The 16379-nt window shown below is 42.9% G+C and overlaps 1 protein-coding gene across 5 annotated transcripts in view; it reads left to right on the forward strand.

The window, feature by feature from the left end:
* FLNA (filamin A) overlaps positions 1-16379 on the forward strand; it is a 115165-nt gene that overhangs the window by 77836 nt on the left and 20950 nt on the right. For all 5 annotated transcript variants that reach the window (XM_088455503.1, XM_088455501.1, XM_088455502.1 and 2 more), the window contains exons 3-27: positions 2627-2875; positions 3091-3188; positions 4393-4540; positions 4628-4746; positions 4990-5067; positions 5162-5324; positions 6898-7098; positions 8489-8626; positions 9270-9396; positions 9546-9682; positions 9799-9992; positions 10101-10214; positions 10287-10430; positions 10766-10889; positions 11380-11540; positions 12046-12136; positions 12267-12436; positions 12520-12637; positions 12801-13063; positions 13875-14472; positions 14550-14723; positions 14820-14982; positions 15634-15794; positions 15906-16076; positions 16213-16336. In XM_088455503.1, coding sequence (XP_088311629.1) covers positions 2627-2875; positions 3091-3188; positions 4393-4540; positions 4628-4746; positions 4990-5067; positions 5162-5324; positions 6898-7098; positions 8489-8626; positions 9270-9396; positions 9546-9682; positions 9799-9992; positions 10101-10214; positions 10287-10430; positions 10766-10889; positions 11380-11540; positions 12046-12136; positions 12267-12436; positions 12520-12637; positions 12801-13063; positions 13875-14472; positions 14550-14723; positions 14820-14982; positions 15634-15794; positions 15906-16076; positions 16213-16336 — 4228 coding nt within the window. The remainder of the gene's footprint in view (positions 1-2626; positions 2876-3090; positions 3189-4392; positions 4541-4627; positions 4747-4989; positions 5068-5161; positions 5325-6897; positions 7099-8488; positions 8627-9269; positions 9397-9545; positions 9683-9798; positions 9993-10100; positions 10215-10286; positions 10431-10765; positions 10890-11379; positions 11541-12045; positions 12137-12266; positions 12437-12519; positions 12638-12800; positions 13064-13874; positions 14473-14549; positions 14724-14819; positions 14983-15633; positions 15795-15905; positions 16077-16212; positions 16337-16379) is intronic.

Here is a 16379-nt window from a genome sequence, read left to right on the forward strand (position 1 = left end):
CCAGTATGTCTTCATCCTAGATGGTTTTATTTATCATGTTAATCTATGTCTAGACCAGTGGTTCTCAAACTTTATCCTCGGGACCCCCCACACAGTTCACGTTTTCCAGGTCACCCAGCAGGAGCACAGGTGTATTCATTACAGGCTGACACATTAAATAATTAGCTCCTCCTGTATATCACTTAACTTGTGAATCTGTGAGGAGACCTGGAAAACATGCAGTGTTTAGGATCCTGAGGACCGAGATTGAGAACCTGTGGTCTAGATTTTATGGACAGCACAGTGGTGCAATGGTTAGCTTGCTGCCTCTCTCAGCACTGAGGTACAATTCTCACACAGGCCATGATGGCATGTTCTCCCTGTGTTTGTGTGGGTTTCCACTTTCAATACAAAAACAAGTTGAATTTGCTTAACTTTTAATTTAATTTTAACAAACATGCCAGGATTACGAGTAGGGCCTATTTTTAGAATTCGGCAAAATACAGGTATGAGATGTATTTTCTAGAATAGTTGACACACCACGCTCACATATACTAGATTATAGTAATCAATGCTACAAAGAGCAGGAATTTGTGGTTTCTTTATGATTTTCAATATTTCGGCATAACCCACCTATGAATAATGAGCCCATGAGCGGGAACGTTGATACAATTGGCTTAGCTAGTATTCATGCAACTTATGCAGGAAGTTTGTGCAATAAACTAAAGAATAATAGTACAGTATAATGTACATTCATTTGGCATGGCTACTTACTAGGGGCAGCTGCAGGCCTGGGAGGTCACGTGTGGCACCTTATCTGTACAGTCCCTCCTGTCCACTGGCCTCATCCATTCAACCTACGTCTATCCTGCAGGAATGTTTCCTTTAATTTAACTTCAGAGTTCAAATGCTTCTCTGCAAAAGTGCAGACCCCCTTCCTGAATAAACGGAAATAATTTTGCCTGTGATGATCGTAGATTGACTGAATTTTCCTGAATGTTTTGAGGCCTCAATCAGATCATCGGTTCCTATGGTATAGGCAACATTCAGAACTGTTGGGCTGGTTACATACTTGCATGCTAAAGGAATGCCCAAAGAAGCTAGGATTTCAACCTAAATTGGTTTGTATTAAATGGTTTTATTGACCATTGTGAAGTAAAGAAGATTGTACTGGAGGAGCCTGTACCACTTGTCAAGATGGTTATGGAGTTTGTCCAGAGGCTTATCTATGTCCCTATAAATTCCAAACTAGCACCTTCCTTTCATGTTGGGCATCCAGCTTCTGCTATTTATTCTATGGCCACCTTGAAATCATCTCATTACTGGTTGTGATCAGCATTTTGGCTCCCTTTAAGGATTTGCTCTGTAACCTAGCTTGTTTTGGAGAACTTGGTAATCGTCCCAGTTGTGACTTTGTGAGCAGCAGACTCTTGGAAGACATGACACCCCTTCTACCTCCTCCGCCTCTCTTGCTCATTGAAAACTAAGACATTTATTGGCTTTCAAATATGCATGTGTTAAATGTATTAAGCCAAGGTCCTTGTAGCTTAATTCTGTGTTGGTTACAGCATTTTGAAAGTTCTTTGAACAATGTAGGCAGACTTCAGAGGCAAGCACCTTCCCTGCCTGGCTGGAAACAATTTGGGCTTTTAAATGTGTATGTTGGACACATGTCTTTTCTCCCCCCTCCCTTCATTGTGAGGTCTGGCAGTGTATAGTACAATTCGACTTGGGAACACATGCCTTTCCTAGGGTTGTGTGACACAGATGTTGCACTGGTGTGAGCATCGCTTTTTGGTGGCTCTTGTGATAGATAGATAGATAGATAGATAGATGGATATCGATCTATCATACACACACACACACACACACACACACACACACACACACACACACACACACACACACACACACACACACACACCTTGGTGACCACCCCTTCCAGGCAAATATCTGGAACCAAAAATGCTTGAACGTAATTGGTTTTAAGTCCATATATAGAGTAAAAATCTGACAGTATAGACTGCAGAAGTCTACGTGTTGACTAACAAAAATGATTCCCTACCACTCAATTTTATTGTACTAGTTATATGGAGAGTAAATGTTCATACTCTGAAAATATACATGAGTCTTGCAGCATCCCCATTGTTTCTGGACGTATATGGGAGACCTGTGATTGCACATGGGTGTTGGGGGCATACAACTGTTTAGTTGCTCTATTTATATAGCCACATTTTTATTTTCCTGAGTAAAATAGTATGCAAAGGGTGAATTCAGACATGCACATGGTCAAGGTCTGGCATGGTCTATGTTTAAATATATCTAGAAGTCCATGGTCTCGCACTGGCCTTATCACTCAGATATTTAAGGAAAAACTTACTCAGACTAAACACTGTCTGAGCTTTGGATACAGCCTTGAGGGGTCAGACTGCTGGTCTCTTGCTGAAACTGCAAATATTTAGTTGTGAATGGCAGGCTGACAATAGATCACTAATATTCTGTCTGCTACTAAGCATACCATTATAATTTGCAATATGCAGAGCAGGAACCTTTTTTTTTATATGTAATTTTAAAGGTTGGTGGTTTTCTTTGCATGTGTATGACTTAGTCGAGAGTTGACTGTCCCTCCTTTTCTCCTATTCCTCAGACAGCAAAGCTATTGTTGATGGGAACCTTAAACTCATCCTGGGTCTCATCTGGACCCTTATTCTGCACTATTCAATCTCCATGCCAATGTGGGATGAAGAGGAGGATGAGGAGGTTAAGAAGCAGACACCGAAGCAAAGACTACTGGGATGGATCCAGAACAAGTTGCCACAGCTGCCTGTCACAAACTTCAGCAGGGATTGGCAAAGCGGCCGAGCTCTGGGTGCCCTGGTTGATAGCTGTGCTCCTGGTAGGTGCCATGACTTGTTCATAACTGCTTCAGATAATGTCTGAGTATAGATTAGAGTCTTGGGAATGGCGGCTATCTGTGTGTATACAATCTTCCTTTGGTAGCCATGTGCATCCATAGCATATTGACTTATCTTTGGCAGTCCCTGATGAATACCACTTAAGGCTTCGGTAATATTTCCTAATTATTCCTGACTAATAGGTTTTGTTTAATAGGTCTGTGCCCTGACTGGGATTCTTGGGACACCAGCAAACCTGTGGATAACGCACGTGAAGCCATGCAACAGGCTGATGATTGGTTGGGAATCCCTCAGGTAGGCAACAGGGAGCAAATATTAGATTCTTGATCCTTCCTACTAGCTACCCAGTACTACTGCTTTTTGTAACCATGATTCCCAAAGTGACTCAAAGGTCCCTCAACTCTGACTGGAACTATCCTCTCCACCTTAAACTCCTGTCCAACCTTTCATATCTAAATGACTTGTACTTTTCCAAGACCTCGCAACAGGAACCAGCTTTTTAGCCTGTAGTTCTACAGTCAATACCTCTATATAAAGTTAAACCAACCTTGAGCTGCACGATTAGTGCAGCTGACGTGGTGGACAGATTGGAGGAGGAACGGAACAATAATTAGTGCCTCCATATGCTGCACGATGTGTGGAGTATGGGTGCAAACTCAATCCACAGTGAAGTCCACTGAACAATGTTTGGCACCCAAACAATCATGACTGGGTTTTGTTTTGTTTTTTAGCCATTTTCCTGCTGTGAACAATCTGTCAGAACAACTTTCATCTGATCTGAACGATTATTCAGCGTATGGCCAGCTGTAGCTCATCTGACTGTACATTTGGTTATATCTAAAACTGCTGGGATAACCTATTGGCCTTTGCTCATGAAACAAGGCAATCTAAATGGAGGTTTCCTGAGCTATCTAAATGGATGGGTTTCATGAGCAATGACTCCTCATCTAGCTATACTGAGTACAATCTGCGATGTATATAAATAGCAGACTTGGCTTATTTCTTCAGTGGTACCTGCAGACTTTGATTTTATCTTAATGCTGTGAAATTAATGTTGGCCCCTTCAGTTGAATGGGTTATGGTATAAAAGAGCGTTAAATGGCCGATAATATCTAGACGGGCATTTTGTCGACACACTTGAAGTCAAAATGGAAGTCGATGGGGTCAAAAGGTCGACGTGTTTTTTTTTTTTTTTTAACCCTCCCCTTAGTGTCTAACCATCAGGGTAAGTGCCTCACCCTTAAAGTCAACATTTTTGTGTTGACCTTTTGACTGTCGCCAATTTACATCCGTATCTTTAGTTTGACCTTTTTGTCCGTCAACCAATATTGCCTGGCTAATATCTGGTGTCTTTCTAGACATTGTCGACCTTTTCACTGTATCTATATTCCGGATACCCTGTTCATGTTGGCTTTGGATAGAGCGATATGTCTTCTACATCCATCCTCAGTGGATGAATGCCTTTCGTGCAGATAAGTAAATGACTTGTGTTCTACAGGTGATCACTCCAGAGGAAATTGTGGATCCGAACGTAGATGAGCACTCAGTCATGACATACCTGTCCCAGTTCCCTAAAGCAAAACTGAAGCCTGGTGCCCCTCTCAGACCCAAACTTAACCCCAAGAAAGCCAGAGCTTACGGGCCAGGTGCGTTCATGTTTCCTACTCAATTTCCTGTTACCACAGTGTTCCTGGTGTATTTGGTGTACTGATTATTGGCTTGACTTGCTGCAGGTATCGAACCAACTGGCAACATGGTGAAAAAACGTGCAGAGTTCACTGTAGAAACAATCAGCGCCGGACTTGGCGAGGTCATTGTTTATGTGGAGGACCCTGCAGGGCACAGAGAAGAGGTAAGATTAAAGCTCATCACTTGCATTTAGGTCCAAAACATGAAGCACCCGCAGAAGGGAACACCTTTCCAGCCATGCTGTGTATGTTTTGCAGTGTAATGCATTGTGGACACATGAGCCTCTCTCAATGGCTCTATTCATAAGGCAGAATTCAGGCGGAATCTGAACTGTACATGGCAACACTGTTGCATTATCTTGTCCATACATGCAAAGGGCTTATTGTCATGAATCTGTCTTTTTCAGGCTAAAGTAACAGGAAACAACGACAAGAACCGAACCTTCTCGGTGTACTATATTCCTAAAGTGACTGGGTTGCATAAGGTGAGAGGTTGTACATGCCCATTCTAGGTTTTATGAGATTCTTTACACTTCAATAATTTTATAAAGCTCCATCTGTCCAATCTTCCTACCCCAGGTCACTGTCCTGTTTGCCGGGCAGCACATTGCGAAGAGCCCATTTGAGGTAAATGTGGACAAATCTCACGGGGATGCCAGTAAAGTAACTGCTCAGGGACCTGGTCTAGAGCCCGTCGGAAACTTTGCCAATAAGACCACCTACTTTGAGATCTTCACGGCAGGTATGAATAAGTGTGCTGGTGACTGGTAGTTCTAGTTAAGAACCTCAGCTTGTCTGCTGCTTGTGTGTCCATCCAGCAGCTGTAGTCTATGCAGTCTTGGTGCACATGGTGCTGTTGAAAGCTGTTAATCCTGTAGTCTATAGCAGCCAATTTATTAGGCCTCCTAATCTTGGACATCTTACTTAAACCAGCTGTCTCCTCTTGAAAAAGTTTTAATTTGCCTGGTCTGCCATCAACAGTATGTGCAGACTTTTAGTTATTTTGGGGATGAACTGATTAGCAGGTTTGGGGGGGTTTAAGCAAAATGCAGTTTTTGTGGTTACCCCTTCATGCTCAATCTGCCAATCGATGTAAACTCAATTCTACTTACTGCTGCAAGATGTCCTATTCAGCTTTAATATCCCTAAAGAGGGCTCTCAGCTGAAATTGATTTTTCAGATTTACTCGTCACAACAAATGGTGGGGAGTACTAAGACTTGCAGACGCCTGGGATGATTAAAGCGTAGCAAATGGCTACATTGAGGAAACAGCCATTTTGTGGGCTGAACTGGTACTGAATTGATGGACAGCCTTGTATGGAAAATGGTTTGTCTTCAAATTGGCTTTTACATGACTTTTTTTTTTTTTTTTTTCAAAACTAAACCTCAAACTAGGTAACTTGCCAGAGATTCTCAGTCTGTGCTCACAGCAGAAGGTTAAGTGCCCACATCCTAGTGGCAAATTAACCCCAACTCTTAAAACTATTTTTGGCGGGAATATTGCAAAGGATACAGAATAGCAAAGTAGCAGCAGGAAAAGCTGAGGATACATAACATAATTCCATCAATAAGCTTTCTACAAAAAAAAAAAAACATGCATACGCTCTAAGGTAATATTTGTAAAGTCAGAGCTGACTAATAGAGGACTTTTTGACTGGGCTCTTTTTCAATAAAAGGCCAAGAGGTAGATGGCCCATGATATCTTTCCTCCCCTGGGCTGGAAACCTTTCTCAGTTCCTCCCCATTGAAAGAACAGGAGAAATGTAGGGCAGTCTACTGCCAGATGCAGCTGACCATTTATCAGATCAGTCAGACATGTTGTGCCCAACCTTTGCTCATCGCTGATTGGCCATACACTATGTAGTTGTTGTCACAATCCGCCGTTATTCCGGTGCTTGGGCTGACTGCATAATAAATGTCCAGCTTTAGATAGAAGTAGATAGTGCCATTGTTCGCTTCAGCATTGCCTAAGGCAGTGGTTCTCAAACTCTGTACTCAGGAACCCACACAGGTCACTTTTTCCAGGTCACCCAGCAGGTGCACAGGTGTAGTCATTATTGGGTGACACATTTTAAAAGATCCACAGGTGGAGCTAATTTCACTTGTGAATCTGTGAGGAGACATGGAAAACATGCGCTGTTTGAGAACCTGTGGCCTAGCATGTCTTTTGGACCAGTGTCCGCATGCCAGAAATATTTCTGCACCTTTGTTGATTTGCATTGTACTGTAACATTGGACATGACTGCATCCAATTTCAAAATGAAAGTTACAGCAACCTCTTACTGCGGTTTACTATGGATAATCTTTTCTTGCAGGTGCTGGTCTTGGTGAAGTGGAAGTCACAATCCAGGACCCCAGTGGGAAGAAGGATACATCAGATGTTCAGTTGGAGGATAAGGGTAGCAGTACATACCGTTGCACCTACAAACCCACCCTTGAGGGTGTCTATACCATTTTCATAACGTTTGCTGGAGTGCAGATTCCCAAGAGTCCTTACACAGTCACCATTGGCCAAGGTGCGGATCTCCCTTCTACTCTCAGGACCTTAACCTGACCTATCTTGTGGGCGACTGTGCTCCATATTATTGGTTCTTTGGTCTGCTGCCAAACAATGGCTCTATTGAAAATACAAAGCCATAAACTCTAGAGTAGCATTTTGTCACTAACTACTTATTTGCTTCTAGCTCTGTTACAAATTGTAGTTCTAGTATATGGCAGTGTGTGCCAATGGATTTAGTTATTTGCCATTGGTGCTTATGTGAATTTAGTTGACCATTTTTAAAGGTAAGGGTTAAAATGGTCTGTGAAATGTATTTGGGTTTAGAAGCAAACTAAACATGCAGTTGTGGCTACTACCACTATAGGAGCGCAGTTTAGTAGGGCTGGCACTACTAGGCCATGGTAACATGAGAGCGGTGTACTAGTGCTGGCACTACTAGGCCATGGTAACACATGAGCAGTGTACTAGTGCTGGCACTACTAAGCCATGGTAACACATGAGCAGTGTACTAGGGCTGGCACTACTAGGCCATGGTAACATGAGAGCGGTGTACTAGTGCTGGCACTACTAGGCTGTGGTAACATGAGTGGTGTACTAGTGCTGGCACTACTAAGCCATGGTAACACATGAGCGGTGTACTAGTGCTGGCACTACTAGGCTGTGGTAACGAGTGGTGTACTAGTGCTGGCACTAAGCCTTTGTGGTACTCTAATCTTACATTTTTCAGAACATTTTATAAAGGCAGATAACCGTAATATGTTAACAGATACAATATGCATCTGCCATATAGAACTGTTTGGTAACCTACAAGGTCTTAGTGCCAGCATCATATTGCAGTTGTTGGCCGGCCTACCTTACTTGACTTTAGTGTGTTACAGCAATCTCATTATACTAAGGAAGGTTGAGGCTGCCTGATACTTGTCTGTCCTTCCAATCTACTGCTTTCTCAAAGTTCCTCTTGCTGTCGAAACTTGTATTTTTCTTTTCTCTCCCTCATGCCTTCACCTGGGGAAGGTGGTCAACCTGCTGGATCTCTCCTGTCTCTTGCTGCAGTGTCTCCTCTGCTTGCTTGGGGGATGTGAAGGCTTTACGGTATTTCTGCATGCAGTGTGTCGTGTGGTTTCTAAAGGTTCTAGATCTGTACTACTACTCTTAACTTGTGATCACACTTGCTGTATACAAATGTGGTTTTACCAGGGACTGAAACCATTATGTAAAATGAGGATCTGCCAGTCTTGAGTATGTACTGTACATACAAATAACAGAACGGTTTTGGAAGGGTGTTGACCGATTTCATATGCATGAACGTGTGCATCTGCTTTTGTTAAATGTCCCTCTAGTCTTGTTTTGGATGTTCTGAGATTTTTGTAGCTGAATTTTAAATGTGCCTGGTTTCGATGTTTTAGCTTCAAATGCCACTGCTTGCCGTGCTGTGGGCCGTGGCTTGCAGCCAAAGGGGGTGCGTGTGAAGGAGACTGCAGACTTCAAGGTTTACACCAAAGGAGCAGGAAGTGGAGAACTGAAAGTTGTGGTCAAGGGACCAAGTGAGTAAATGTTGGGACAAGTGCCCACTGTTTCCTCTAGTTACTGAAGCTTTTTAATCTATACATGTGTAACGCACTCTAGGGAACTAATGAAAAGAAGTGGTCTTTATGGCTTATGCGTTTGGTGGCTTTCCCCCATTTAATTGCCATAGGGATACTTTACCCATAATGTCATGTATCTTCAGGTTGTTACAGTACACATTGCTTCTTGGCTGGCCTGCCAGCATACCCTTAAAGTGCCAATGTTCTGCTATAATCTATTAGTAGGGTATTTTTTTATTTTATTTCTAAAGTAGCCCCTGATGGTCTCCATATGGAGGTATGATCCCGTTAAAGCATACGGCTGGGGAGAGTGTTTAGAAGTGGTGGCTTTCATTACAGTTCATTATGTGTCCTACCGTAGAGAGGATCAGATGCATAGAGCATACGATAAATTGGCCCATTCACACAGTTATCAATGGTCCATTCATGACAGAGCAAGGTATGGCCTGCAGTGCTCAGCTATCTGTCATTATCTAGATAATTGTTTTGGACATTTAATATTTGCATCACGATAAGTACCAAATGTGACTGCTCCTAATTGCCTTGGCGATCTTAGTTTCTCAAAGTGTGCATTAAACAAAAAATAAACTTCTCTACACAGAGGGAACGGAGGAACGTGTTAAGCAGAAGGATTTGGGAGATGGGGTCTATAGTTTTGAATACTACCCGACCACCCCTGGGAATTATACAGTTACCATCACTTGGGGAGGACAGAACATTCCACGAAGGTGAGCAAGAGACATGCTGTGCGCAAAGTCCTCTCTAATCATTTACCTGACTCGGGCGTTTTCATCGTATGGTCTGGTTCTGTGTGGAAAGAATGGTGTTGCATTTGCTGGGAGCTTGCTAATAGCTTCTTCACTTTGCTTCATTGCAGTCCATTTGAGGTGAAGGTCGGTACAGAATGTGGGCAGCAGAAAGTACGGGCATGGGGCCCTGGTCTGGAAGGAGGAGTTGTTGGTAAATCTGCTGACTTTGTGGTTGAAGCTATTGGTGATGACGTGGGCACCTTAGGTAGGTCACTTTCCTGATTTGGAGGAAATGGTTTTTAAAATTACCTATTCAGGGATGGGGAAAATAGCCATGACCAATGAGCTGTTAAGTAAATGTCATGTGTAATCTCTTTGCAGGGTTCTCCGTGGAAGGTCCTTCCCAAGCAAAGATTGAGTGTGATGATAAAGGGGATGGGTCATGTGATGTGCGCTACTGGCCACTGGAGGCTGGGGAGTACGCTGTGCATGTATTGTGCAACAATGAGGATATCAAACTAAGCCCCTTCATGGCCGAAATCAAACCTGCTCCTAAAGATTTCTACCCAGAGAAAGTAAGCATTGGAGTATTGGCGTAGGGACAATCAATATTAAAACTGAAAAGTAGAACGATAGTTTGGTTGACCTTCCCCTTTTTTTTTTTTTTTTCTCCTTTGCCAAAGGTGAAAGCCTTTGGCCCTGGGCTGGAGAAGACTGGATTGTCCATTAATAAACCGGCAGAATTCACAGTTGACGCCAAACAGGGAGGAAAAGCTCCCCTAAAGGTATCCGTACAGGTAAGTGTCTGCCCTGGTTTTTGAAGGGGTGATCATGCCAGGAACAAGTTGTCAACCTGTCTATCCTTTCAGGATTCGGAGGGAAACCCAGTCGAGGTCACCACCAAGGATAATGGCAATGGAACATACAGCTGTAGCTACCTACCTAAGAAACCATTGAAACACACAGCGTTGGTATCTTGGGGTGGAGTGAATATTCCCAATAGCCCCTTCAGGGTAAGCCTGGCACTGCAACTGCCAACGCCCTCATCCTTGAGTTCTGCCTATGCTTACTAAAATGAGACTTTGTAGGTAAACTTTACCCTCTTTGGTTGATTCCTGGAGAGTAGTGTGAAAGCCATTGCACTTAGGCTCACATGAAAGGAGGGATGCTGTGACTCTGGAATAAATAGTTAAGAGTCTTGTCCAATCCAATGACATTTACTATCTACAATAGCATTGGACTCTTAAATCCCTGAACACGAGTGCATCACTAAACCATGTGACATGATGGGAATGGCTTGGGGTATGGAGTTTGATGGAGCTTGCTAAAAATTAATTATCTGTTCTAGATGAGTATTGGTGCTGGCAGCCATCCCAACAAAGTGAAAGTTTATGGACCTGGTGTTGCAAAAACTGGTTTGAAAGCTCATGAACCCACATACTTCACTGTGGACTGTACAGAAGCCGGACAAGGTGAGCAGACAGGATACAGTAGTAAATATGAATTATCCAGCCACTTTTAACATTGTCTAAACTTGTGCATTGTCTGCCTTCAATCTCCTATAGTCCTTTCTACATCTCGCATACGCCCTATACTATTATATTTAAAAATCCTAAAAAGAAAACCTAGCACGTCCATGTGTAGTCTGCTGACCAGTCTTCAGTCTGAGCATTGGCTCCCTAGTGTTTTGAGCAACAAAAGAACGCCTTCCTGTGCAGATTAAAATTGCTGCTTGAACAGGCTGCATGCTAGACTTAAAAATGAATGAAATGTACTAATAGTCTTTGAATGGCCGCCACCTACTGCAGCTGTATGGGTTATGTCCTAGGTTAGTCCTTTCAGTTTTAAACTGACACCAAGTCCTGTTTTGGGAGCTGAATTTTAATTCTCACCTAGTCAGTGATTCACTGACTTCTGCACAAGCTGCATTAGTTATTGCCTGTCCTGTGCTTCTGTCCTCAGGGGATATCAGCATTGGAATAAAATGCGCTCCAGGAGTAGTGGGTCCAGCTGAAGCCGACATAGACTTCGACATCATCCGCAACGACAATGACACGTTTACTGTGAAATACACACCACCAGGAGCCGGAAGCTATACCATCATGGTTCTGTTTGCTGGCCAGGTGACTATAGTCTCTACAATACTGTCAAGTAGAACTCAAGCAGTAAGATATGTCCTGGCTTGAGTCTAGGCCTTTCGTACTTTAATGTGTTTTTTTTATTTTTCGTTTGACCACAAATGCAGAATTTTAAATACCTGTCTGAAATGTTAGATACCCTTTTTTTTAATTTTAAGATGCACATTGGTCATAAAGATCTTTATTAATGAGAATAGGCATGTCTATTGTAGAAGATATTTGACATTGTGAAACAAAGACTATCTTGTGAAAATTTCTACTCTTTAGTGCCTGCAATCTTAGATTGCACTTTACTTCGTCGTGCAAGCTAGAAGGAAATAGCCATATAGTAATGGGAATGGTGGACTTGGCTGTGAAAATGCCAGTCTGGAGACCAACCATTATTCATTCGGAATGACCTTGCAATTGTTGTCCTTTATACCATGGAGTATGGTCTGTACTTGCCCTTCATGAACATGTATATGAAATTCTGCATGTTTTTTCAATCTAGGCCACTCCCATGAGCCCCATCCGTATCAAGGTAGATCCATCTCACGATGCTAGCAAAGTGAAAGCTGAAGGACCAGGACTGAATAAGAGTGGTAAGCTGAAGATCTTGGCCTTTCTGGTTTTAGGCATGACTATAGATACTCTTGTGTTTTTGTTCTATGTAGATTGATTAAATACTTTGAATAAGCTTTTACATGCCAACTTCTGGGTCTTATTACAAAGGTGTGGAACTTGGCAAGCCCACGCATTTCACAGTCAACTCTAAGGCTGCTGGTAAGGCCAAGCTAGATGTGAACTTCACTGGACCAGCTAAAGGAGATGCTGTTAAGGACTTGGATATCATTGATAACCTTGACAACTCTTACACTGTCAAGTACACACCTGTGCAACAGGTAAGCAGGTTAACCTTATGAATGTGTATAATAAGTCCATAAGCGTCATTATTTTTACCAATGCGTATGCATGTTTCTTCAAGGGTAACTTGGGTGTGAATGTGACTTATGGAGGAGACCATATACCCAAGAGCCCATTCCCTGTCAGCATTGCTCCCACTCTGGACCTCAGCAAGATCAAGGTTTCTGGACTTGGCGACAGTATGTATTTTAGCCCTTTGTGGGCAGTAGCTCCTTTGGAACCTCTATTGAATCATTTATTTTTAAAATTTTTCAACCATTCTGAGTGTTATTTGCGTATACCAAGGTGCAGAGATGTTTTTGCATTTTACTAAGCAATAATTTTTTTTTTTTCTTCTGTCAGAGGTGGAAGTGGGGAAGGACCAGGAGTTTACTGTGAAATCCAAAGGTGCTGGAGGACAAGGCAAAGTGGCTTCCAAAATCACAGGCCCATCCAACAAGCCTGTTCATTGCAAAGTGGAGCCAGGCTTAAGTCCTGATAATAGCACTGTCAAATTCATACCTCGAGAGGAAGGTCCTTATGAAGTGGAGGTTACTTATGATGGAGTCCCAGTGCCTGGGAGCCCATTCCCTGTAGAGGCTGTCCCACCTACTAATCCTTCAAAGGCAAGTTCTATATTGGTCTCTTTAGTGTAGTAGCTATTTTTTTTTTTTTTTTCTACTTTTGATTGTCACTTAAATTTAGACACTACAATCTAAATCTGACACTAGCGCACCCCTACAAATGACTGTAGGCGTTATTCCTTATGAAAATAAAGTCCTCGTGTGAAGAACCTTCTTCCACATGTTCCGAGTCAATGGGGCTTTAAGATTGTGGTAAAGTTGAGACTATTTGATTTCAAATAACGAACCAGGATATATAATTTTTTTTTTTTTTGGAGGGGGTGCTGTGTGACCAGGGTTGCCAGCTCATCCCTTTAATAAGGGACACCTATGAATTAGGTACTTTAAATCCACCAGCCAAAAACTATTTCACCTGGGTTTAACAGCCACAGGTCCCATGCAATTAAAATGTCCCTTTTATTAAGGGGATGATCTGGTAACCCAAGGTGAAACACTAAAGCCGCCTTCTAAACAACTTCCTGAAGGGTGGCCTAGCTTGTCGCCTTTATGTATACCTAAACTCTATTCTGCAACACTTGGGTATTCCCAAATACTGGTTACCTCTGGAGAGACAATCTGTTCTGCTATCAGCTATTCAGACGATCTACATGTGGCTACTGTATTTCTAGTGCTAAATCTGCTATGGCTGCTTGAGCTAATTATGGCCTTAGCATGGTAGGAAAGCTGGACTAAGCTTTTGTAGATTGTGCGCCTAGAATATCTGTAACTATTGGTGAAGGTGAGCCCTTAGCCCTGCACGTCCCTTCAATTTATCTTTTTTGAACGTTTATTTTTTATTCCACTTGTCACATAGGTTAAAGCTTATGGGCCTGGACTAAAGGGAGGCAGTGTTGGTGCATCTTCCCCATTCACGATTGATACTAAAGGTGCTGGCCAGGGAGGCCTTGGTTTGACTGTGGAAGGCCCATGTGAAGCCAAGATAGAATGTCTAGACAATGGAGATGGAACCTGCTCTGTGTCCTATCTGCCTACAGACCCTGGTGACTACAATATAAATATCCTCTTTGCTGACACTCATATACCCGGCTCTCCTTTCAAGGCAAAGATTGAACCATGCTTTGACCCGTCTAAGGTGACTTGCTCTGGTCCAGGCCTGGAACAAGCACAGGTTGGAGAAGCTGGCAAGTTTAATGTTGACTGCTCCAACGCTGGCAGTGCTGAGTTAACAATCGAAATTATTTCGGACACTGGCATGCAAGCAGAAGTACATATCCAGGACAATGGTGATGGGACATACACTATAACCTATATCCCACTCTACCCCGGAATCTACACCATTACTATAAAGTATGGAGGCCAAATGGTGCCCAACTTCCCTAGCAAGCTGCAGGTGAAACCAGCAGTGGACACATCTGGTGTTAAGGTCTATGGACCTGGTGTTGAAGGAAAAGGTGAAGTAATGACTTTTTTTTTTTTTTTTTCTTGATTGTGAGGAAGTGAGATGGCTTTAACGACGTGTACTTTGCAGGTGTCTTCAGAGAAGCAACTACAGAATTCAATGTGGATGCTCGGGCTCTAACAAAGAATGGAGGGCCCTACGTCAAAACTAGGGTGTCTAACCCTTCCGGCAATTTAACAGATGCCTATGTACAAGATAATGGGGATGGTACATACAAAGTGGAATACACTCCTTATGAGGAAGGTGAGGGCATTGGTGTCAGATCTTCTCAGGGATCAGTCTACATAGTTATGGCTAATTGGTAAATGGCTTATTTACTTGTGTCTTCTGTTTGCTCAGGTGTTCATTCTGTAGATGTGAGTTATGATGGGAGTCCTGCACCAAAGAGTCCATTCAAGGTTCCAGTGACAGAGGGCTGTGACCCAACTAGGGTCCGAGTTCATGGTCCTGGCATCCAGAGTGGGACAACAAATAAGCCCAATAAATTCACTGTTGAAACCAGGTAAAGCTGCTTTATGACCGGCAATGTGTCTAATTTAGATTAAGGGCAGGATGTATCATGCATCGCATATCTAGTATGCATGAATAAATGCAAAGGACAGCTCCCCCGATAAGTTGCCCTTTGTGTTGAGGACTTCCAGATTTATGACCCGGGAGTCCTACTGTGCATCAGTGGCCATCGACCTGCGCTTGTGCAAGCAGCTTGCGGGGCCAAAAGGATCTGTCTGATTCCTCTCCAGGAAGTTCTACAGTAAGAAGCCCATAGGTAACGCCATCTATAGATGGCGTTGCCTATTGGGCACATGCTTCGAAATGTTTACCAGAGCTTTGTGCATACTGGTACATTGCAGCCCCATAGTATTCTATGGGGATGGCAGTGCTGGCAGGCCACAGCTCATAACTCCAGTATCCACTGCAGATCACTTTAATGCATATGGGGATTCCTGCTAACCTCTGAAGGCTGTATTTTCTGGGGTCAATACATCCCACCCCCGGTCTGAGATAGAGATATGCATGCTAATATATATATATATATATATATATATATATATATATATATATTATAATATTCTCTCCACCTTGTAGTGCTTTATTGTAAGCCAAACAGTAGAATGTGATAGAAGTGCAGTTAATGCAAACTTCATCTCAACAGGGGAGCAGGCACCGGTGGCCTGGGTTTGGCTGTTGAAGGCCCATCTGAAGCAAAGATGTCCTGCACTGATAACAAGGATGGCAGCTGTTCTGTGGAATACATCCCGTATGAGCCTGGCACTTATAACTTAAATGTCACATATGGTGGACATCAAGTTCCAGGTGAGACCACCTAAAGTTTAGCAATCTGCGTCAAAGTGTAGAAGCTTCCAAGGAGACCTTCTGTAAGACTGCAAACTGTTCACACGCACTAAACTTGTTCTGACTCTGCAGGTAGCCCTTTCAAGGTTCCAGTGAACGATGTCATTGATAGCGCTAAAGTGAAGTGTTCTGGTCCAGGACTAAGCCCAGGGCTGGTGAGGGCAAATGTACCACAATCTTTCAGCGTAGACACAAGCAAGGCTGGTGTTGCGCCATTACAAGTCAAGGTGCAAGGTCCAAAGGGTAAGTTTGCTGCTGAAATGGAACAATTTTCCCATCTTTAGGACACTTTGCTCTTCTTTTTTTATTTTATTTTTTTTAAACTGTTTCCTGGCTGGCTAGTAACAGATGCACCTGGGTTTCATTTTGCCTTCTCTAGGTGTTGTAGAACCAGTGGAGATTGTGGACAATGGAGATGGAGTTCAGACTGTCAATTATGTACCTAGCCGTGAGGGACCATACAACATTGCAGTACTATATGGTGATGAGGAGGTGCCACGAAGGTTCGTAATCTGAAAACTGCTGATCAAATGGGCAACTCCAGTT

This window comes from Taudactylus pleione, unplaced genomic scaffold (assembly GCF_031769625.1).
Source record: "Taudactylus pleione unplaced genomic scaffold, aTauple2 ptg000656l, whole genome shotgun sequence".
Lineage (NCBI taxonomy): Eukaryota > Metazoa > Chordata > Amphibia > Anura > Myobatrachidae > Taudactylus > Taudactylus pleione.